Here is a 23,175-nt window from a genome sequence, read left to right on the forward strand (position 1 = left end):
AAGGGTGTTTGAAAACCAGGTGTATGTAAAATCTGAAGTCTGCACCCAGTTAAGAAAAAGCGTTACATATATTTGTCTTGTACTAACACATCATGACTGTAATTTGACTTGTATCCCATTGTGGCCTCTTAATGGAACTGAAATTAGTGTTCTTCTGGTCCTTGTTCATAGGATCTGCATATTGATCTGCACAACCTGTTGCTTGTGCATCTTCTCTTATGGGTAGATGAAAATGAGAGTACCTTGAAGTTGTAAAGCAAAGATTTTAGTGTGAACTTGAACTAATACCATTTCATTAATGTGCTATTTAGCATAGATAAGGCAATTCACAGATGCCTGTCAGTATCTTGAATCCTCAGATGTGCCATATCAACCAAGTCAGGGTAATCTGGAGTGAATAGCTTTCTGAGGTTGTTTTCTGCTGTATCTTACATTCTCTTTACTTTGGGCCGTTTTTTATGCTATGTCTTTTTTTCCATTCTGTCGTCTCAAAACTCAGTTTTCTTACCTTGGGACTAATTTCTGCTAGTTAAAAGCTGTTGGGAAGCTTAACTTGCCACCAGGACTAGGTAACTTAATGTTTTATCTCTCCCCAGATTTATTTAGGACTTGCATGGGAACTGAAAACTGCATATTGGGAAAATAAACCTTCCCAAGTTTCTCTCCAGTAGTACCATAGGTGGAACTGACTATTATAAAATAACTGCCATAGCAGTAGAGTCCTGGGTTTTTGGTTTTTTTATGCTATGAACATATTCAGAACTTCTCTTTTGTTCCTTAAGGCTGTCAACAAGCAGAGTGGAGAGTAGTGGAAAGAAGTATTACAGTATATGACAAATGATTGGAATGCTTATGATTAAAAAAGCAGTCTCATAAAAAATAAGTGGATTCTTTTCCTTAATTCCCACTTATTAATTTTGTTGTGTTTTTATTTTAAGGCTTATCTTCGACTGTGAAAGCAAATGTTGATTTTCACATTAAATACTTGAGTGTCTTATTGTCTTTTTCCCCTCCCACTTTTGCAGCCCTATCGATAAACCTTCAGATTCCCTCAGTATAGGAAATGGTGACAGCTCTCAGCAGGTAAGACATAAAGCTAAGTACTGTGAAAGTAACAATTGGGTTTGAAGACTTGGTGCAATTTGCAGTTGGAGAAGCAAGTACTTTCTGAAGTATATCATAATTTTAAACAATATTGAAAAATGCAATTGATAAGTTAATTTTTGTTTGACCTTGTGTTGAGCTATATAGCTAACATAATTGTGGCCAAAAATTTTAAGGGAATTTTTCGTCTGCATTAGTGAGGAATATTTTATATATAAACACTCATGTCCTAATTGCTTCTCTTCCTCTCTTGCCTGTAGATAACAAACAGTGACACACCTTCACCACCTCCTGGTTTAACAAAACCCAATCCAGTTATACCCATCAGTTCATCTAATCACAGTGCGCGGTCTCCTTTTGAAGGGGCTGTAACAGAATCACAGTCACTCTTCTCTGACAACTTCCGGCACCCTAATCCCATCCCTAGTGGGCTTCCTCCATTTCCCAGCTCTCCACAGACTTCAAGTGACTGGCCCACAGCACCAGAACCACAGAGCCTCTTCACATCAGGTATGTACACAGGTTGCATGGCTGGGTATTGCTTGCTTTTGCAGCTTTTGTGCAGAACCTAAAACTCTAGGACGTGCTCCATACTGTGTTTTCACCCTTCACGAATGGTTAAAATTTGTTACTGAACTACAAATGAATTGCACTGACCTAAGGGTTTCTTCTAAAAGAATCTTTACAGACCTGTCAAGCTGTATGGCTAAATTACTAGACTGCTTATTTTAGTTTTTCTTAGCAACGTGCCTGTCTAAATAATAGGATGGGAAATGTATGCTTTAGTATTGAATGTATAGGCTTTTATTGAGAGTTGAGAAAATACAGGGTATCAAATATATATTGGTGTGATAATCTGTAATTCTGATATCAGAAGCTGTTCTGTAGAATTCAGAATTTTCTTTACTATCCTGTGTAGTTACCTGAAGGTGCCTAATCTTTCTCACTCTGAAGTGAGGTTCTATAAATTCCAGTAAGATAAAAATATGCTTAATTGCATCAACTAAAAAATACCTGTATTTTCCAGGTACTTTGCTATGAATTACCACATCATATGAATGAAACATGGTTTTAGGTGTATTTATATAGTCTTGGGAATTGTTACCAGTATTTAAGAGCTTACAAATTATATATCTGAGGGAATTGTTAGAAAATTAAATGAAACATTATAGTAAAATATAGAATGTTGGTTTACTTAGTGATTAGTCATCTTTTGATGTTTATCTTGCTTCTGGATGTCATAATTTGTTTGTGAGCAATATTATTTTTATCTCTTTATAAGCAGTATTATTACCAAGGGAATTACTTGCTGTAAAGTACTTTATGTACCAATTTTGTGAGTATTAAGTAGCAGTGAGAGACAATGTGCAGGTAATAGAGATCGTAATTAATATAAAATGATGGTTGCTATTTAAATAAGAATGCAGAGGACAATTTATCGATCAAACAACTCTGTATTGTCATGCATTTTAGAGTAAAAATATAAGTGGAAATTTTTTTTTTCAAAGAGAGGATACTGAACCTACTCAAAGCAGCAGACCAGGTCCCTACCAGCAGAGGGAGTTACTGTTGCGAGTGATACTACCCTTGTACTTAGCTTGCATGACCACAGTTTTGAGGAAAAATACCGTGAAAGTATTCACTGAACCTGAATAAGAGAATTAAAAGTTTCAGGGAATGAAGTACTAATTGAAAATTCAGGCAATTTCTGATAACCCTTTTTTTCAACATTCTCAAAATATTTAACAATATCTTGTAATACAGTTCTTTATGTTTTTTGTTTTATTAATGTCTCTGCTCAGGAATTTGGCTTGCGTTTTTCATAATGGTAGACAGTAGGGGATTTTTGTTGGCTTGTTTTGGTTTGGTTTTGGTTTTTAAATCACTGTTCAGAGATTCCTTCTTTTGAGGAGGAATATCTCTTGCCCACCTTTCTTGCTCGGCTTTAATACTGAAAGCAAAATACTTAACTGAATAACAACCTCATTTAAACTCTACTTGTTCACACTTCCATGAATTAATATGGGTGTAAAGAAGGTTCTAAGTGAGTTTATATTGGTGTCTATTTTGTGTTATTACTGAAAATAGTGATTTAATAAGGTTTTTCTGTAGTTCAGGAACAGAGCATTTCTGCAGTAAAAATACTATTTGCTAGTTCTAACACTTCACCTTTAGTAGAAGTCTATAAGAGTTTGTTCTGAAAATGACATTCCAAGCTGATGAATAAGGTGTCTTTGGGGAATGTATAAAGAAGCATTATATGAAAGATAACAGACCACAGTCAGATACACAGACTGAAATTTTTATAGGGATAAATAGTTACTAATTCTTGTTCTAAATCCTGTTCCTTTCCTCTCTGACAGAAACTATACCAGTGTCCTCCTCCACAGACTGGCAAGCAGCTTTTGGGTTTGGTTCCTCCAAACAGCAAGAGGACGACTTAGGGTTTGACCCCTTTGACATCACCCGCAAAGCCTTAGCAGACCTGATTGAGAAGGAACTGTCAGTCCAAGACCAACCTTCCCTTTCGCCCACATCTCTTCAGAACCCAACCCCACACACTACAACTGCCAAAGGGCCAGGCTCTGGATTCCTGCATCCTGCTGCACCCACAAATGCCAACTCTCTCAGTAGCACCTTTCCAGTCATGCCACAGAGGTTCCCACAGTTTCAGCAACATCGAGCAGTTTACAACTCCTTCAGTTTTCCAGGCCAAGCAGCTCGCTATCCTTGGATGGCCTTCCCACGCAATAGCATCATGCACTTGAACCACACAGCAAATCCCACCTCAAATAGTAATTTCTTGGACTTGAATCTCCCACCACAACACAGCACAGGTCTGGGAGGGATCCCTATATCAGGTATGTGAATTGGGACAGCGTGAATATGACTTAATTGATGCTCTCAGCTTCTCTGAGCCAGGACAGGAATATTAGTGTAGCCAGATACAAGTGGTAGAGTGGTATCTCTTAACTGTCATACTAGGTTTATGAACAGAGGGAGGAATATTGTTTTAAATAGACCCTTTCCATTAAAAAAAAAAAAAAAAGTAACTGGATATTTAGCCTTGTAATATTGAGCTTTATAAGGAAGGTGGAGTATTCTGTGCCCGCTTAATTTTGTGCCAAAGCAGATTGGTATTTTGGTTCTTCAGTCTTGCCAGACTGGCTTTCCTTAAGAATAGGCCCTGGAAGCGCATTGTGACTTTCTTGTTGACATGCAGGTGCTGACCAGAGTTCTTAAAGTCGTGCAGAAAATTGTAATGACGGTAATTTGTGCCAGATGTCTTGGCTGGGTTGTTCCCTCTTGCGCATAACCAAATGGCTACACAATAAAACATTCAGTGCTGTTCATTTCTGTACTTCAGATGGCCTTAATATTATGCTAATCTTCCACTGAATGGATGCTTGCAATGTGTGTAAGAGGATTCATCCTGACTGTGAGGGTTGTGATGTTGGAGAAAAAATAAATGTACAGTCAGGCCAGTTCAGGCTGCCCTGAATGGATTAATAGGCTCTTGCATCAAACGTTACAACTAAGGAGCTAATTGTAACAATAATTGTCTTGATTAAAAATTCACTTCTGGAGTTTGAAGTCCTTCCATGTTTCCGATTTAGCTTGGCCCACACAGACTCTTTTCTTGTAACAGGGGAAAAAGTTGTATTATATGTATAATGAACTGCAGGTAGAAAGTCTCTGTTAGCTCTTTGTAGTCCTGAGATGGAGAAAACTGTTTCTTGAGATTGTGCCAGCATTGTTTTCCGGGTTTTAGAAGTACTAACTATACTATAAGAAAGTGACCTAGAAAAAGTCAATGTGTGCTTTTTGATGCTCTAGTACAAGAGCTAATTTTGGCTGTTACTTTCGTGTACTTTGTACTCTTTGAAGGCTTGTTGTAGCTACATGACTGCTGTATGGTCTTGAGGCTGAAAGTATAAACGTGGTCCAGACTACAAATGCACGTAGTTCAAAACTGTTTATACTGGCAGTGGCAAATTTTTAAGTCTAAAATGACTGATACTGGTTGCGCTCAAAAAAAAAAAAAAAATGTTTTTGGCATGGAGTAAAACTTGCAGTATCCATAACTGCAGTGTGCAGTGTTGCTCACTTTCCCCTAAACTACATAGACTTTCCAGAAACACAGCAAAACAAAAATCTGTTCATAATACAGGTTGATTCTAGGTTTGCAGAAGTATTGCTTTACTTTAATGGCAATTGACAGTTTGGAAGTAGACCTTTCTGTGTTTGTAGAAGACTTGTAGATCTTCTGTATGCCTTCTGAAGAGCAAGTTATGTGGTGTTGATTGATGCACAGCCCAGGCCGTTTACTTTCCCCATATGTTTTAAGGCAACAGAACAGATATTTGTCCTTTTTTTGTATGCAACTGCTAGAACCAATTGATCTCAAAATATTTTTGGCAAATACAGTGCTAAAAACAAAGTAAACATCTGCTTTAGTTTCTATGGCAAATTCCTTTGAGTTGGTTTTAATCTTGTGCTATAGAAAACAATGTTAGCTGCCTGGCTGACAATTAGATAGCAGCAGTTGCTGCAGTGCAAACACTTCTCATGTGATCTGCGTGTCAGCTTTGATATATCTTGAAAAAAGAGTAATTTGTACAAACTTAGGTTACTCTTTTCCTGCTGCCAAAAATCAGCTGAACTCTTCTAGTTCTGATTTTGTTTGCTGGATTAAGGATTTGTATTATTTAGTGCCTAGGGTTTTCTTTACTGACCTATCTGCTTGAGATGTACAAATAATTTGAAAGTCAGGAGATGACCTCATATCTCTTTTTTTGTGTGCTGACTTAATAGTTTCCAATTTATTGATTATTCTGTCTTTTCTAATCTGTATCTAGTGTACAGGTCTCTCAACAAATTGATTTCGTATTCTTTCTGAAAAAAACAATTCCTGTTCTTTGTTTGCTTTTAATGTTACCAGCATCAAGTATATAATTACAGAATTTTCCTGGTTTCCTCATTTGATTTACAAGTACAGTGTCTGGTGGGGTTGGAAGTGGAAAGTGGTGTACAAGTACAGAGAACTCATGTTTATGAAAGTTTATTACTGTGCTTTATAACTAACTCTAGCTGACCTGCTAGAAAGGCAGCACATATCATAATAGCTATTTAGCAGTATGGAGCAATTAGTGGTAGTACACCTGAAGCTCCTTTTTCTTGGCTCTTTTGTTAGTCCATGTTTTAGTAAATGTCATCGACTCGGCTGTTTCAGATGTAACAGCAAAAGAAACCAAGAAATACATGTGTGTGACGTGTTAAATGTAATCTGCTGAAGCTACCTTTTGTTTATTTGAGAGTCTGAGCTGTGCTGTATTCATAAGCTCATAGCTCCAACTAGGGCTGTTTTGTGATGTGTACCAAATATAAATGGAGGGGCACAAGCACTACCTACATTTTTTTAATTTTTTTAAGCTCATTTAAAAATAATTTTCATGTGGAATTTAGTTGCCTATCTCTTAGAAGTAGTATTTATTAACTAATTCCATGGTTTCCAATTAAATGACAATTGTCTTCATAGTTTTATTGTACATATACTTCAAATGTGCTACATTCATCAGGCATGTTTGTCCTCAGCCTATATTTAAATTAACTCTTTAATTGATTGATTGACTCCCAGAGTAACATTTTTTTTTCCTCCCCCTACAGTATGATTTTGCAAACTTAGCAGATGTTACATGTTGTCATTTTCAGGCTTCTGGCTGCTCTGTGGTGTGGGATTGATTAGATGGTTTACGTGTAATTATAACTGTAACTGCTTCAGGAGAAGTTCAATGACTTCTTCATTGGCAGTGTGTTTCTTGCTAAAAGAAATCTTACCCTAGATTGTGTGCAAGCTGTCCTAAGAAGACAGGACAGCAGGTATTCCTTGTTCCTCAGATAATGCCAAAGGAAAGATTGATTCACTGACAGCAGTGTGGGTGGGTGTGTGCCTTTATTTTTAGGTTACTGTAGGATAACAGGAAACTCTTTGTAATTTTATCATTAACACGCTATCATCTTTGCTACCCTACTGCCTCTTGGGTGTTAAAAAATAATAGGTATAGTATGAGATCATGAAGTAGATTTCAGATAACCAGTGTGTTTTGAGACAGATGCTTATAAAATGAGATGTATGCACATTAATGTGAAAATAGGAATACATAGTTTTATTTCTGGTGTTTACTGAGTGGTTGGTAGTCCTTGATTTGGTTACATAGAAAATGTATAGGACCAAATTCACAGAGTTAAAAGTATTAGGAAAAAGTTGTCCTGTAAGTTTTATGCAGGATGAAGTACTTGACGTTTTGAAACACTGTCTGCTATTTTACTTATTACTTTCATAGTTATCCTGAACATAATCCCAAATGAGCAAAAACTTAATTGTAGGCACTTATATATTCAGTAAAAATTGAGATAGTTTGAACTGTTCCAAGACTAATGGTACATAGTAATGTGTATCTATTCTTCCTAAATAAATCATTGGAACCACTGAGTTGGAAGGGACCGACAAGATCATGAAGTCCCATTTCTGACTCCACACAGGGCGGCCTAAAAATGAAACCATACGTCTTGAAGCATTGTCCAAGTGCTTTTTTAACAAAGACAGGCAATTGATACATATCATACATATATTAGAAATCTAAATAGAGGAAATAGTCAAGTGTACACAGAGATAGATAGGAAACATAAAGAATTAAACCCTGTCTAGGATAGGGGAGGAAAAAAGTTTTACCCATTGTCCTTGAAGATAACCACTGTAAAATTTGAAGCCAACTGATGTGGAGATTGCAGTGGGTTTCTTTGAGCCGTCCTGGAGCTTCAGAACAGGGGGCTTGATTGAATATAATAACTGTGTAGTAGAATATAATGATGAATCAAAATTCTCTCAAGACCCTTTAGTTTTGGTGTTGTGGCTTATATCTGTTGAGCATGTACAGCCTAATTGATGGTATTACATGTATTTAAAGATGAGACAATAAACAGACAGCTCTATTAATTTTGTGTACCAGCCAGCAGTGTTTGTGGTAGTGGTATTGCATTTCTTATCAGGACACTGAGTAGCATGCATGTTTTCAAATCGTGCCTTCATTTAGGTTTTTGTGAAGCAATGGCTGGTGGCAGGGAGGACAAAGCAATGAAGATTTTATTAAGAAAGTCCAACTTCTTCCCACTTTAAGTCCCGAGCTCTTCTATTTCTGAACAATCTATGCTGTTGCATCTACTGCTTGAAATTTTCTGGCCTCTGTGCCCTCAGCTATTGAATGTAAACATCAAATCCGTTCTTGCCCAATGATACCTTATGGACAGCATTTTAGTAATACAAGGGAAGATCCCTATATATTGACTATGATCGTATTATTTAAAGACTTTATTTAGAGCACAAAAAAGGATGAGATGGCAGAAATAGTGTTGTCATGCTTTCCCTATAATACTAAGAGTCATTGTCTGACTTTGTATTTTCTCATAACACAACTGCATTTCTGATCGAGGCAGACATAAAATCTCCCAACTCCCCCTCCATGCCTGGGTTTTATCCAGGACTGGGAAAAAAAAAAAGAATTTGTGGCATAGCAGCTGACATTTTTCTGTGGTCTCAGGATATGATATGGGGTTCTGGGCACGTTCTGCTACTGTGCCTCTTTAAAAGAGGGTTTGGTCCATGTGGTATGGCTGTTGAATTCAGCATGTTGTAAAAATTAAATTTCTTCAAATCCTGTGTATAAAATGCATCTGATTCCATACCCTAGCAACAATCAATGTGCCTTAAACATTACTGCCTCACATCCCTTTATTTGGATGCCATGGTCAAAAGAACATTTTCCTACACTCTTTCTCTTGACCTGACATTATATGAAAGGTATAATGCCTGTTTTAAGTATTGATTGCCTTACTCTTAACAGTAAGAGATGTATTAATCCATTAATTTTCTATCCTTTAAAGAAGACCACTTGCTTACTTGATGGTCTTCCTTGATGTTTGGCTTTCTGACAGCAGCTGGGCAGAAAGCATGACAGCTGAATGTAGTCTTCTGTGCCCCCTGGTTAGCTCTGTGGCTGCCTATAGCTGAAATCTTTCTCTGATTATGCGTACTGAAAATAGGAAATCTGGCAAAAATCTTGGCTGATACAACTGATAGTTGTAGGTGCCATGCATGGTGCCTCCAAAGGCTTGTATCTTTTCCAGAGTGCAGAGCAGCTCCTCTCAGAAGTGGATAATGTTGCCCTGATAACAGGGTCACTCCTCTTTTGAAACTTCAAAAAGTACCTTTTGTAGACAACACTCAGCTGCTTCCATTATTGCTTTTACTGGTGTATCCTGTTTTCCTCAAAGATGACCTTTGTTAGTGCAACCTTTGACGCTGAATATTTTGTTCTTCTCATCAGTCTTTATATTCACTGCACCCCATTTTTTCCATGGAGGTTCTTCACCTTTCTTCTTTAGGAGACACTTTGTGTGTGTGTGTGTGTGTGTGTGTATCTCCACCCTGAAATTCATTCTCCTTTTATTTCCCATCATAACTAATTTTCTGTTTCACTGGTGAAGAGGAAGTGTTTGGCTGGCTTGCTCATTTCTGTTTCTTTGGACAAGTTTGGTGGGGATTTTTATACAGCCATGGTGTGATGGTTTAAAATAAATTAAATGGAAATGGGATTTCAGAATAATTTCCAAAATACTAAGTCAGTGTCAAGATGAAAATCTACTATGGATATTTCTTTTCTTAACTCTGATGTCTTGTCCATTAACTCCTATACACTTTCTACTTTTACTACTAAGACCTTTGTGTAATCTTGTCATGATCTCTGTGAGAACTTCATCTGCAGCACCTGTCCTGCTGTTTCTCCATCTGTACCCAAATCTCATCTCACACACACACCCTTCCCTTCCAGAGCCTTTTCAGTGCTAATACTGCAACTGTTTTCTAAACTCTCTGGAATTTTTTCCTATGATTGTATAGGTGATACTGTTTCAAATAAGGCTTGACAGAAATATGTGTCCTCATCTCTCGAGCTTGGTTTTAAGCTCTTACAGATTTTTTAAAATGTTTGATTGCAAGAGTATTAGTCATGGCAGTGAAAGACAGGCATCCTGCTTTTATGAGTAGTTAGAGGGCTATTTTTAAATGTGTTATTTTATTTTGGAAGGAGAAAATGTGAACAAAAAGAAAAAAGTGTGAAAAAAATCCTCCAACTTCTCCTGGCTGCAATGTATCAGAGGAATGACTAATCTCATTAACACTACTAGATTTGAAATAAATGCAGAGTTGGCTGAAATAAGTGGCCTGAGTAGCTGACCCAGTTTGCATCAGTCCTGACAGCTTTTTTAGTAGCTCTTCCCAGAAAGAGAGAAAAAAGTAGGTGGGAGATATTTCACATCAAATTTTCTGACTATGTCTGTAGTAATGTCACCAGAGGAGCTTCAGCTGCACTAAGTGTTGGGCCTTTGCCTGTGTTTTAGGGATGGAAGACTGCATTTGTTGCTTGTAGAACCTCTTCAGGGATTTTTTAAACCAAAATTTAGAAAAGTTGCTTCCTTTCACAGTTGACCCATAAGATCTTGGGATGGCTCTGCAGCAGCATACGAGGCAGCTCTGTTGTCTGGTGTAGCGTCTCCCTTTTCCAGCAGGCACATCCTTAGCCTTGGGCTGCTGTGTTCTCTTAGATGCTTTTCTGAAATACCAACTGGCACTTCAAAATATACAATAAACTACTAGAATGAGTTAAAAGGTGCAATTATATCAGTGATGTTAAAACCCTGGCATTTTCCTTTTAAAGGACTGGAAAGGAGTGCATTTGGCAGTGCCACCTGTTAGTAGCAGTGTCTAACAAGAGGCTGTACCTTGGCACAGACCTGAAACTTTAGCTCCTTCTAAGTCCATTTCACAAAATATCAATTATGACTGATGCATTTCAGCAAAAAGTACAAAGTTCCTGGGCTTCCGATGTAAACTTTTTTTTGAAATGCACCAATTTGAAAAATTATTAAGAGCAAATGTAATCTTTTTTAAAATTGTATTGGAAGAGGAGCATAAAGGAAATATGCTGAAGGTATGAGAGCAATTGAAAGAGCAGCTTTACAAAAAGTGTTTTTCTTCTCAGTGATGCCACATCACATTTGAGGGCAAAAAGAAAATTAATCTTTTCCATTCTTTGCCGTCTCAAGGTTCGTTTTACATCACAGCCTCATTTGAACTTCAGCTTGTCCTCAGAGGAATTATTTTTAAAAAACACATGTATTTAAAAAGTAGGTCACCTCTATTAGAGGACAACATTTAGTAATCAGAATAAATTTCATGTCATGGACAGTGAAAACTTGGCTTTCTTGCAATTTATATAATTTTCCCACAGAATGATTGAAATAATTCCAAATAGGCAGGAGCCTTAATTGGTTGTTACAGATGAGGAAAAATTAAAAATTACTGTATCATTTGTCAGAGCATGCTTTCATTGTGCTAATGCTGGTCTTGTAGTCTGGGTCAGAGGGTTGGTTGGATATTCCTGGAATCTAGAATCTCCATAACTGAATAGGCTCTTGCTAATTATAAATACAGCTTTGAAGATCTGATTTTTTTTTTCTTTACCAATTCTAGTTTTTTCATTGCCCTTAGGGCAAATTTCAGTGTTTTGTTTTGTTTTAATTTATGCATATGTCTATGCATGCACCCACAAGTACACTTGTACACACAGGATTTTCACTGGAAGTCCAAGTTTGTTTGTTCCGTTGAGAGACAGGGTAACCTGGTGAGACTGAACCCTCCATGATGTGAGAGTAAGCAGCTTAGGTTAAAATGAACTTTCTTCCTCAGGTGAATGGAATTGTATGCTTTCTGAGCTTTTTAATCAAACTGTATGTAGGATTCAAGTACCTGTTTCCTTTGCTTCAGTATCTTAAGTCTTTGTGCGCTTTAGTTTACATTTAAGGAAATTTTTAAGATTATTGGCATCAAGAACTGGCTATCTTCTTAACTGTTAGCTCATGCAAAAAAAAAAAAAATAGAAAGGTTTATCGACTAAGATGGAAGAATTACCCAATACATTGTCTGTTTTATATGCAGTACATTGGACCCCAGCTTGAGTCAAGTCCTGCAGTTGACCACTGTGTGTTTTCAGCAATAAACTTTAAAAAGTCAGTAATAAAAATATTGGGATACTCTGGAATCATCTGCTAAGAAGTCAAGTGTACTTTTCAAAGCAAGTTAGAAACTCAATTTGAAATTTGCTTATAGCTTAAAATTGGATGGCTGGCTGCTATAGTTATGTATTAGATTTGGTCTCTTGAACCGTGGCAAATATAAGTCAATCACAAGAACTCACCAGAATACGTGATGTAAAATTGCTTTTCTGAAATGTCATAAAATTCTGACACAATACATGCAAGCAAATATGAGTCTTCATATTGTCCCCATACTAATGTTGTAGAAGGGATTTCCTCTGAAAATAAATGCCGTTTTCTGACTCATAACACTTACTTAGTCACAGAAAGCTTAAAAGTTGTACTGTCAGATCCTTATCAAAAAAGAAAATTACTTAGAAAAACTTCCCCTTTTGAGTGTATACTTTAGAATTCAATATATTCCTCTTCTACTTGATAGCTTGGCCAACTGGCAAGTTAAGTTGCAATTGATTTTTTTAGATTGAAGAATAGTGTGCTTTTCTTTAAATGGCTGTCTTTTAATTGGGTGAAACTAATACAACCATGGAAATCAATGTGGAATTGAGATATAAGGTGCTTTACTTGCATTATTTTAAAGCTGAGAGTCAATCAAAGCCAATTTTGTAGGGGTGTGAATGTACATAAATGTGCTTCTTTTCTTTCCTTCGCTTGTAGAGCTTCTGACTATAAGACTTTCATTTGAAATCCACACTATGGAATGACACTTGGAAAGCTGTTTTTGTGAATTGTCAAGTTGTTTCCCACGTACAGACGATGTTTGCGAGGCTTTTAAATGTTCCCTGCAAACGGCTTTGTCTTCTAGTTCTCCTGCCACTTGACATTTCCCTAATATGAAGTGGCTACTTGCATTCCTGATGGGCAGCACTGCTGTTTAAATGTGGGCCGTTTCAGTCTTCTTTAATCTGCCAGTAACATGCTCAGGCCTCTGTGAATGGATGAAACTTTACTGTTTGGTTTAAACATTGTGGGATTCCTAACAATTGTAGATACACAGAATCAATTAAATTGGAGACTGAAATCCTTCAGACTGTAGAAGCTTAACTGGGACTTAATTCATGGTTTTAAAAATTCCATGAGGAAACAAGCTTATTATTCACATTAAAGTGACATGGCTACAGTTTTTATCATAAGTGTTTTGTTGATGGTTAAATATATAAGTTTTAGATGAAAGGCTTTTGAGTTTATAATGTGATGGGCATAATTTCTGTTTTGGATGTGGCAGGTGGTCCTTGCCTTCTCTTTCCCCTCTAAAGGGAAATATGGGACAACTGTTTGCAAAACAGAAGTAACTGTAGAGGAAAGTTATTTTGAAATTAAAATAGAGAAGCCCCTGTCACTTCTCAGAATAGGGCAGCAGGCTGTTTCAGGGCACGCACTGTGATATCTGTGAACATGGTAGCACAAAGCATAGACCCAGACCAGGGATGTCACTTCAAAGGGTATGCTTCTCTGAGGTGGGGGGCATTTGTTTCTAATTGAGTTGAAAGACTCCTGGTGAACTCTTCCTGGTAGTCTTTCTTGTTCTTTTTTTTTTTTCCTCTCATGCTTCTTTTACTTCAAAGCTGTTACTGTACAGGGTCCTTGAAGATTTCATAGGGGCCTTTTTATAGGTGGGTTGTTGAAATAGCTATTTTATTACCAAATACACCTTGATAGCCTCTGCTTTTTTTGTTGCTAGTCTGTGCAGTCAGTTATGTGGCATTGCTAAGAAGTTTATTTTTCTCTCGTATGATGATTTTCCTCTGAATTTATTTTACTCATTTGAAGCTTTTCTGGAGTTGACACAGTTGTGTGTCTTGGTCACACACATAGCATACTGATGTGTTCTTAAAAAAGGAATAAATAATTGCAATCTAGATTTGCAGGACTGCTTGCTTTTCGGTGGAACCAGAATATATAGGACTCTCGGCATAAATATATTTAATGTTTTTACACGGTTAGTACTCTTGTAACAGTTTGGAATATCATTTTGGCAGAACAAAGAAATAGACTTGCTTTACACTTAACAGTCTTGTGATCTTTGCTATTAGTCATATTTTTTTAAGCATATGCTGTGTGAATTTTGCTGTGGATTTGACTTGTATGAGAATTGGGGCAATAATGGGAAATGGTCTAGTCACTGTAGACAGATACTCATTTTAGTGGGCTTGTCTCTGTAAGCTGTGCTATCCCATTACCCTCAATATAAAATATCAAGTGCATCAACATCACAGCCAAATCTGAAACACCTTTGGGTCTGCATTGCAGTGTCATTGTCAGAATTTTGGAAGTCACAAAACAGCCTGTGTCAGTGCAGCAGATGCTTGTGCAAACATCTCCCAGAGCACTGATTATGTACAACAGAACAGTGTTCTGGTTTGGCCATCATCCTCTTCACCGTCTCTCCCCCAAATACACACTGCTTTGCCTCATTTGAAGGAATAGTGTTACAACATTGCAGGTAGAGAATAATGAGGTAACACTACCAGACTGTCTGGTAGAATGTAATAACGGGGCAATTAGTTTATTTAGAAATTCATTAAATTACTAGTTTTTGTACAGATTAATGCTCAGGCTTCTCAATTGTATTATTTTTAAAAGTTAACTTTAATTATTTATTTACATTGGATGGACAAGTTATTTTTTTGATGAAACTTGTTTTTCTTTCCTTTTCTAGTCTAAGACAGTGGTTGACTTTGAAAATTTCACATGCAAGTATTTTTATTTCACATTGACATACCACCTCAGACACAGTCAAATTTCAGTGCTAGAACTGTGGGATCAGTTCACCCCTGTAAACACAAGTTTCTGCTGGACCAGACAGGATTATGAAGTGCACATCAAGAGAAGATGAGTTCAGGATGTGTATTTGGGCCAAGTTTTTTCATAATAGTGCTTTTTTCATAATGATATTTCACCAAGTTATTCTCTCTTCTGGGAGACAATGCTGGGGCATGAGGGGAGGAATCTCATATTTATTTTGGTGCATAAAATATTTTCTTTGCAGTCAACTGAGTTTTACCCTGTTTTCTTCTGTTTTCCCACTGTCCATGGAATGCTGCTTTAAATTAAGATGAAGTTATGAAAGGAGATGGCATTTCCACCCCTTGAAAGAGGGAAACAGTGGTGTATTGGTTCTTATGTGCCTAGTTGTGATGTCCAACTGAGAAGTCTGCTAATAGTCAAAAACTTACTCCCTCCAAACAATTTAGAAGTAGGAAAAGGCTGATGCCTCAGAATTTTTAGGATTTTTTGCCTTCTGTAGGTTTTAAAGTAGCTGTGTGGTAAATATAGATTTTTAATATAGTTGTATGGTCTGTCACACTTTAGAATAGTAGTTAACATTTACCAAACCCTGTTCCCTACTTCATATCGAATTTTCTAAATTCTTCAGACTTGTTTAGGCTCCTTTCAAGGCAGGACTATAGTAAACACATTCTGTTTAACAACAAATGCCTCCCAGGCCTGAACAACAAGATACTGCCATAGTCAAAGCAACCTTCAAGCCAGGAACCTTGGAGAAGTTCCAAAGATAGTACATGCTGCGAAGAAAAGGAAGATGAAGAAGAAAGGGGTCTTGGGAACTCTGACTCAGTTCAGGGGAGAGTGTGCCAGGGAGGCAGATTTGGGGAGGATCTGGGGGGCAGATAATTCTTGGATTGGATGGATAATACTATAAAATTGTAGAACCCTTGGACATGGGCATGTGCCTTTGTACTCCTTATGCCAGAAGCCTTCATTGAAGACCTGCTCTCTACTTATCTATACTAAATTCACCTGGTGAGGTTTTTTTCTCCTGATCTTTAGGCAACAGGCAAATGCCCTTTTTAATAGATCTATGTTAACTAAGAGCTAACTTCTTCTCATTTTTAACTATGGTACTTAGCTCCATGGTGAAGTAACTTTTGTCTTTGGGGTGGGCTTGGATTTTCACTTAGGCTCTTGTTTAAAACTTATCAGACTCCAGCAAAGACATGCTGATTTAGTTGTTTGGTTTGAGTGCTGATGTATGGTGCCTGGAGATTGCTCATGTTCTATCTAGGTGCTTTACTGAACATAGCCAGTAACTGAGAAAGCTTTGGTCATGTTTGGTGTTTTGTGGAGGTTTTTGGGGGTTTTTTTTGGTGCATTTATTAGCTAAGCTGGAAAACTGTTACAGACACCTGAGTGATGTGGTGCTTGGTGGTTTTTTTTTTTGTGTGTGTCAGAGGTCAGTGTTTTTGTCCTAGGTTGCCTTTCAACCCCACAAACCTAGATGTCTGAAAAAGACACTAAATTTTTTTTAATTTTCTGTTTTGTTACCTGGTACCCAGGACAAAGCATATGTATTTTCTTATAATGCCTAATAAGAAGGGGGCCTAACACCCTTATTTTCCTATCCTGTTTCTTATAACATCTTGCAGGCTTTGTCTTCATTAGACTTGCTCAATGACATGTTGCAGATACGTAGTTTTACTGCACGTTTAATTTTGTTGTACGTGAGTTTTGAGGGCTTGTTGGGGGTTAGTAATCTCTGTTACTGAGACCATCATGAGCATGCAGATCCTCAGCTCACAGGTATTGAGATCACTATATTCACTCATGCACGGACCCAGTAAACATTTTTTTTGTGCTTTTTTGCATTGTAGTAGAAGTGAGTAATTCAACAGAAATGTTTCTTTGCACAAGTTGTTGGAAGCAGCACTGAGAAAATAAACTGGAAACCAATGGTGTACCATGCAGAATATGTTGCAGCGACCATGAGCTGGCTACTTTCATTCTGAAAAGTTAATTTAGAACTTGTCTCAAATGGGCTTATGGATGCTCAAGAGGCTTGTGAACATATTGAGGACACTTTTGACTAATACTTTTTAAAATCTTGATTTATTATATTTAACCTCAGGATTGTAGGTTTTGATGAAAAATGTATTGCACTAAGTTCTTCAAAGCATTTATTTTGTGTTTTAGAATTACAAAGGAAAAAGTAGGAGCTCTGGAATGAGCAGGAAGTAGATTTGGTTTACAGGAGGAGAAATTAAAGCTGAAGTGAAAGCCAGTTGTATGCACTATGGCTTGATGCAAAACAAACACAGAATGAGTTGCTGCTAAGCCTGCATTGTTTTCACCCGAAGGGACTTGTACACCAGGCCCCACAGCGCACATTGCTGCACACTTATGTCTGGAGACTTGACTGCATCTTTGTGCTAAGGTGTTACAGAAAAGGTGGTCTTAGGTTGTTGCTTGCTTGAGGGAAAGCTTTGGTTTTCTTAGGGCTTGTTTTTTCTTCCTTTTGCACTGAACATTTGAACTTTAGGTATAACATGATGCATGTAGTAACAGGCAGGCTTTTGAGTTTACTTCCGCTACCTGGTTTTTACCTGTCTTTTCCTTGTTTATGGGAACGTTTAGGAGTTGTCTGTCTTCCTGGTGGAGGTACCTCATGACATAACCTCTGAGGTCAAGTGGTTCCCAAGCTCAGCCAGTAAGTGGGGATAACAGTCAGGAGTTGACTGTAAGCCTTCCACTGTCTGTGGTCAAATGTATTCTGTGGACTTGCCCAGACGCAGAGGAAGATTTTCTTGGTACCCTCTTTGCATCTCTGTCATTATCCCTGTCCATGCCCCATGTGCAGCATCAGTCTGTTTGGCCACAGACATTCTAGGTGACAGGTGCCATTCTACGAAGTGGGGACACTTATGTGTGTAGATGGATGCTTGTGCTAGAACAGCTGCATTAAGCATGCAAAGGGTTAGAAATGAATGCATTGCTCCAACAGCTGTTATTGGCAAAGTAGGTAGAGCAGATTTGCATAATAATTTCAGTTGGTGACTTGGACTGAAGTATGTTGCTGTGATTTGTGACTGAAGTTGCTTGTTGTAATTCTGTACAGAAGCAGAATCTTTATATATAAAGTTTATTCTGAAAACTTCTGACCTGGAGAAGGAAAGCTCTGCATGGAAGCACAGGATTTCAAGAAGTAGTTTTTTTTGTTTGGTTTTGGAGTTTTTCTCCCCCTGTAGTTACAAAAAGGCAATTGCTCAAGATCTCTCTTCTTTCTGAGCATTCAGCTTTACAGATATTGCCAGGGCAGGTTTTGATAGCAATTGAGACTGCTTTCTTTGCTCTCCAACACAGAGTTGCAAGTTAGTGATATCCTCTAATTTTTCATGAAGACTGAAATCTTTTCTGTTGTTGATGAAGTAATAGTATTGTGTATCTCTCTATAACAATTCTGATTGACATCAAGGTCTTTTCTTCAATTAAGATAAGCAGAGATGTTTAATAAAAAACTCAAAGCAGTTGTATTCTAGGTATGTGTCAAAAAGATGACAATATGCCAACATACTTGCCCAACACTTCCTTTTTAAATATAATTGACCACAAGTTTAAAAAGTAGAACTTTCTGTGTTGGCTGATAAATACTAGAATGCTTGTGTCTGGTTTGTTTTGCTTTGAGATACTTAAAGCAAAAGATGGATCATAGAAACTGGTAGTCTATTCCTAGATAGCATGGTGTAACTTTTGTTACAGCACTACAGCAAATGATTCAGGAATCATTTGCTATAGTGCTAATAATCATGTTACTCTGTTGTCCTTTACCAATACATGTCCTGAAACACTTAGGCAAGTAGTTGAGACTTGACTGTTTTGGTGTCCAGCTGGTTTGCTTCTGACCAAAGTTTTGAGGATGTTGCTGTGTTGGTAATTATTCTGAAAGCTCTCTAAAGAATTTTTACTACTGTTCTTCAACTGCAAGAGGAAATTTCACTCCCTCCAACTTCATTACCATGTCCTTCGGAAGAACATCTGTAGGGCTGAGAATGAGCAAGCTAAAACAAGAGACTTTTGTGATATTCCTCCGCCTTCCTGGCTTCTCATGTCCGGTTTCTATTGCAAAGCCCTACCTAGCCTTTCTTCATTTTGATACGCATCAAACAAAACAACCCTTTTGAACCTGCTGCCCATTAATAAAGCAGCCAAGTTGCAACAGAGGTATTCTCATCAAGTACCTGGTAGATTTTCTCCTATTAGTAGTAGAGGAAGAGCCACTGTGTCCTTGATTATTTGAGTCTCTGAACTGACACGAGGAAATATGTATTGGGAGAGGAGTTAAATCTTTCTCCCATTCCTTACACTTGGTTTAAAACCTGCTTGCCCCTCTGAGTAATTCATCATGGAAACTTTGACCCTAGTTTTTGGACAGGGAAAGTATTAAATGCTTAGCTTAAAAAGTAAAAGCAAAATCCCATAGCCCACCAAAGAAGGACATCTGTTTCTAACTTCAGCTTTTTATTTTTTTATCTTTCATTTTTTTTTTGTTGGTAAATCTCCCAGACAACAGCAGTTCTGTAGAGAGTTTAAATATGAAGGAATGGCAGGACGGGCTAAGGGCACTTCTACCGAACATTAACATCAACTTTGGTGGACTGCCCAATGCTTCTTCCCCCTCCAACGCCAACCACAGTGTACCAACGTCCAACACTGCCACCACCGACAGCCTGAATTGGGACAGCCCTGGCAGCTGGATGGACCCCGCAATCATCACAGGTAACCGTTTCTCACTCCTTCAGCTCCACTGGCAAACCATCAGATGGGTATTTGGCACAAACTGATTTACATCTGGAAAAAAAAAAAAAAAAAAGACAGTATGCGGTGGTCTCTTCCAGCTTCCATCCACAAAACCTCAAGGGTCCAGGAATTTTTGTGGAACCACTAGGTATACCAGAGCGTCACTTAGGCCTTTGCAATGCATGCCCAAAACCTTTGCAGGCAGTCAGGTGGAGCAGCACTTTTCTGTACGGTCAATGTATAGGTGTCCCTTCTGCTGGATGGCATGTCCGGTATGTGCGCCGCTGGTCCTGAGGCACTGAAGGCAATCACTGGACTTTGTTATTTAAAAAGGGACGTACTCCACTTGTTTATAAAGCTCTCTTTTATAAGGCTGTCTGGTTGCATTTCCCTGTTAGAGAGACTAAAGCATGATTTAAGTAGGCAGAGTAGAAGGTGAAGCATGCAGTGTACTGGCAGCTTGGTGTGGTAAGATCATGTTGACAGGGATGCAATTCTTGAGAAGGATGTTTGTTAGAAAAATGTGTGTTTTATGAAGAAGTGCTCTGAGGGTGAACTTTCTCCTATCTGGAATTAATGTTAAATGTTTTACGGGCAGGGTAATTATACGTAATAATGTAAAATGCGTTTTCTGTACAAACTAATCATGTCTTTTCACTGTTGCTTTTTGTTAGGTTAAATTGCCCTCCTTCACGCTCAACTTATTGCTTCTACTCTGACTTGCCTGTATCGCTGTTTTTTTTTCTTCTTTTCATAGGTATCCCAGCCTCCACAGGAAACAGTTTAGACACCCTTCAAGATGACAATCCTCCACATTGGCTAAAATCTCTTCAGGCCCTCACAGAGGTGGACGGCCCCAGTGCAGCGCCATCACAGACGCACCACAGTAACCCCTTCGGCACACAGATCCCTCTGCACAGAGCCAGTTGGAATCCCTACTCTCCTCCTTCAAACCCCACCAGCTTCCATTCCCCACCTCCAGGCTTTCAGACAGCCTTCAGACCCCCCAGTAAAACCCCCACAGATCTACTACAGAGCTCAGCGCTGGATCGTCATTAGGAAAGGAGGAAAAAGAAGAAAAAGAAAAATAAGACCCAAAACGTTAGAAATGCAGGAAGTGTCCCACCCTGACTCCTTCCCATGCCCACCTACTGTTCCCTGTCATATCTTTCTTTCTGAAGAATCCAGTTCCTGATCAAACTTCCCCCCCAAATGCAATGCCATCACAGGGTCATGACCATATCTTTTTGTTAAGTTTCTGCAGAACCAGTGTTTGGAATACACTGTTTGAAATATTTTCTAACCATTCTAAGGGGAAAAAAAAAAAAAAAAGAGAGAGAGAAAGCAAAATGCAGTCTCAATGCCTAAGGAGAATATTACTGTCTTATGTCTCTTGCACATGAGTATTTCTGCCTAGTGGAAAAGTGTCAGTCTGCAGTAGGGGAAAAAATGCAATGCAGAATCAAATGCAAGAACATGAAAAAGGTATTTAATTTAAGTGAAGTTACTGAACATGTGGGGCAAACAGTGGCCCAGCGTTTATTTTGCATTGTGTGGCACTACACAGGGAAATTGCTATGTTGGTGGTTTTTGTTTTTGTTTTTTTTTTTTTTTTTGAGCAGGGGATTTTATTGCATCAGTCAGTGTTTGAGATGAAGTGTATTGAAAGACAAAACACTTGTAGCTACGAGTAACTGGCATGTTGCTAAAGAGTGGTTTAAAGAGGGGAGAATAAGATTTTTCTTTAATTTTGGCTTTAGATTTAAAGTAAACTTTAATGTTTTAAAAGTATTCACAGATTTAATACCTAGCATATACATAATATAATTATAAGCAGCTGAAACACGAGTGATATTTACTTCAGTCTTTCTATCTCCTCTGTCAGTCTCTCTTTCTTTTTTTTTTTTTTTTTTTAAAGATTCACCTGATTAGGGCACTCTGGGATAGCACTGCATTGGGGCCACATGATCACCATCAGGAGCAACCTCTGACCTCCTCTGCCTGCAGCTTTTACTTAACCCTGTAGTTTCTGGACGTTTGTGCAGTATTGAAAAGACAGGAAAAAAGAAACAGATAAATAAACATGGTTATAACCTGACGCTAAAACTAAAACCAAGGAAATGTACCTCTTTCTTCAGAATTAAAACTAAAATCTTAAATAAACCAGAAAACTTGATGATGACTTCATGTTTGCTTTTCTATTCTTTTAATGTTGGGTTTTTAATTACTGCATCTGATAAAACCGTATGTCATTGTGTGTTGTGGGGTTTTTTTCCTGTTCATCAAAACCGGATGGTTGGAAATTGGAAAATACTGCTTTGCGTGGTAACTTCTGTATTGAAGGGTGGAAAAAACATACACACTTTAAATTTTGTAAAGGGATTCTCTTGTCTTCACTCATTGCTGTCAATCTCTGTTATTGGTGATATCTTTTTAAATCTGAAATATGAAAAACTTGTTTATATTTTCTGAATTAAGTGCCATGGCACTTGGGATAGATAGCATGCAATAATATGCCTGAAGGTTGCAGCAGAGAATTCTACTGAAAAAACCCTGCTTTAGTCAGCATCTTCACTTAAAAGGTGTAAAATAGTATCACTGCACAGCAGGGGATGAAGAGCCCTTAATGTACAGAAGGTCTCCAGTAAGCTCTTATCCTTCCAGGCAGAGATGCTTAAAACCAGCAAGCTTGTGGTTTGGGTGGTGATTGATGTAGCTCATGAGGATGGCAGAGAGCCTGAAATCCTAGAGATGCCTGTGCAGAAGGATTTCTCACCTGGTGTGAGCTACATAGCTCAGGCTGGCAGCCTTCCAAAAATGTTTACTGCTGGCAGGGGCAAGGAAGGGAATTCCCACTGATGAACTGTGAACACCTAAATGGGGATGGAGGGACACTGGCCTTTCAGGGAGTGGGAGCAAGTCCTGAATTGGTCACTGTACAGAGGAACCAAGTATTGAATCTGCATAAAATGATTCTAAATACCCTGCTTTGCAAAGCATCACTTGGCGACTACACATTTTTGCTCTTCTTTCACCTAAGTTACCGTTTTGGTGCTGTATTTACTGTCTGTGTTACAGAACTGTACGTGCTGTTTCTGAACGGGTATTGTTGCTCAGTCACGTGCCCTGGTTACTTGGGAGAATGTGCGCACCCTTTGATGCCAGTGCTTCCCCAAAAAGCAAATAATGTTTTTGTCATCCAGCCATCCCCTGTACAATGCCCCCCTGTAACTGCTGGTGGTGGAAGGAGAAGCGCTGCAGGCTGGGAACAGCCTCTCCCGTGGCAGTGCCTGCTGGTGCCCCTGCACTGGGCATGCAGCCCAGCAGGAACAGTCTTCTGGAGATGCTGGTGAAAATGTAAATGGTCTTTGG

General features: G+C 38.3%; 1 protein-coding gene across 7 annotated transcripts in view; it reads left to right on the top strand.

Moving 5' to 3' along the window:
• The window catches only part of CNOT4 (CCR4-NOT transcription complex subunit 4), an 81,025-nt gene extending 59,040 nt beyond the window's left edge, over positions 1-21,985 (top strand). For 4 of the 7 annotated variants that reach the window (XM_027885785.1, XM_027885787.1, XM_027885786.1 and 1 more), the window contains 5 exons: positions 1,026-1,083; positions 1,365-1,614; positions 3,468-3,965; positions 19,570-19,782; positions 20,561-21,985. In XM_027885785.1, the coding sequence (XP_027741586.1) occupies positions 1,026-1,083; positions 1,365-1,614; positions 3,468-3,965; positions 19,570-19,782; positions 20,561-20,862 (1,321 nt within the window). In that variant the 3' untranslated portion in view covers positions 20,863-21,985. The remainder of the gene's footprint in view (positions 1-1,025; positions 1,084-1,364; positions 1,615-3,467; positions 3,966-19,569; positions 19,783-20,560) is intronic. The other 3 variants (XM_027885789.1, XM_027885790.1, XM_027885791.1) reach the window with 1 other exon arrangement.
• The last annotated feature ends 1,190 nt before the right edge of the window (positions 21,986-23,175 follow it).

Source organism: Empidonax traillii, unplaced genomic scaffold, assembly GCF_003031625.1.
Source record: "Empidonax traillii isolate 1590-97213 ecotype Southwest subspecies unplaced genomic scaffold, ASM303162v1 scaffold172:size1107868, whole genome shotgun sequence".
In the NCBI taxonomy this organism is placed as follows: domain Eukaryota; kingdom Metazoa; phylum Chordata; class Aves; order Passeriformes; family Tyrannidae; genus Empidonax; species Empidonax traillii.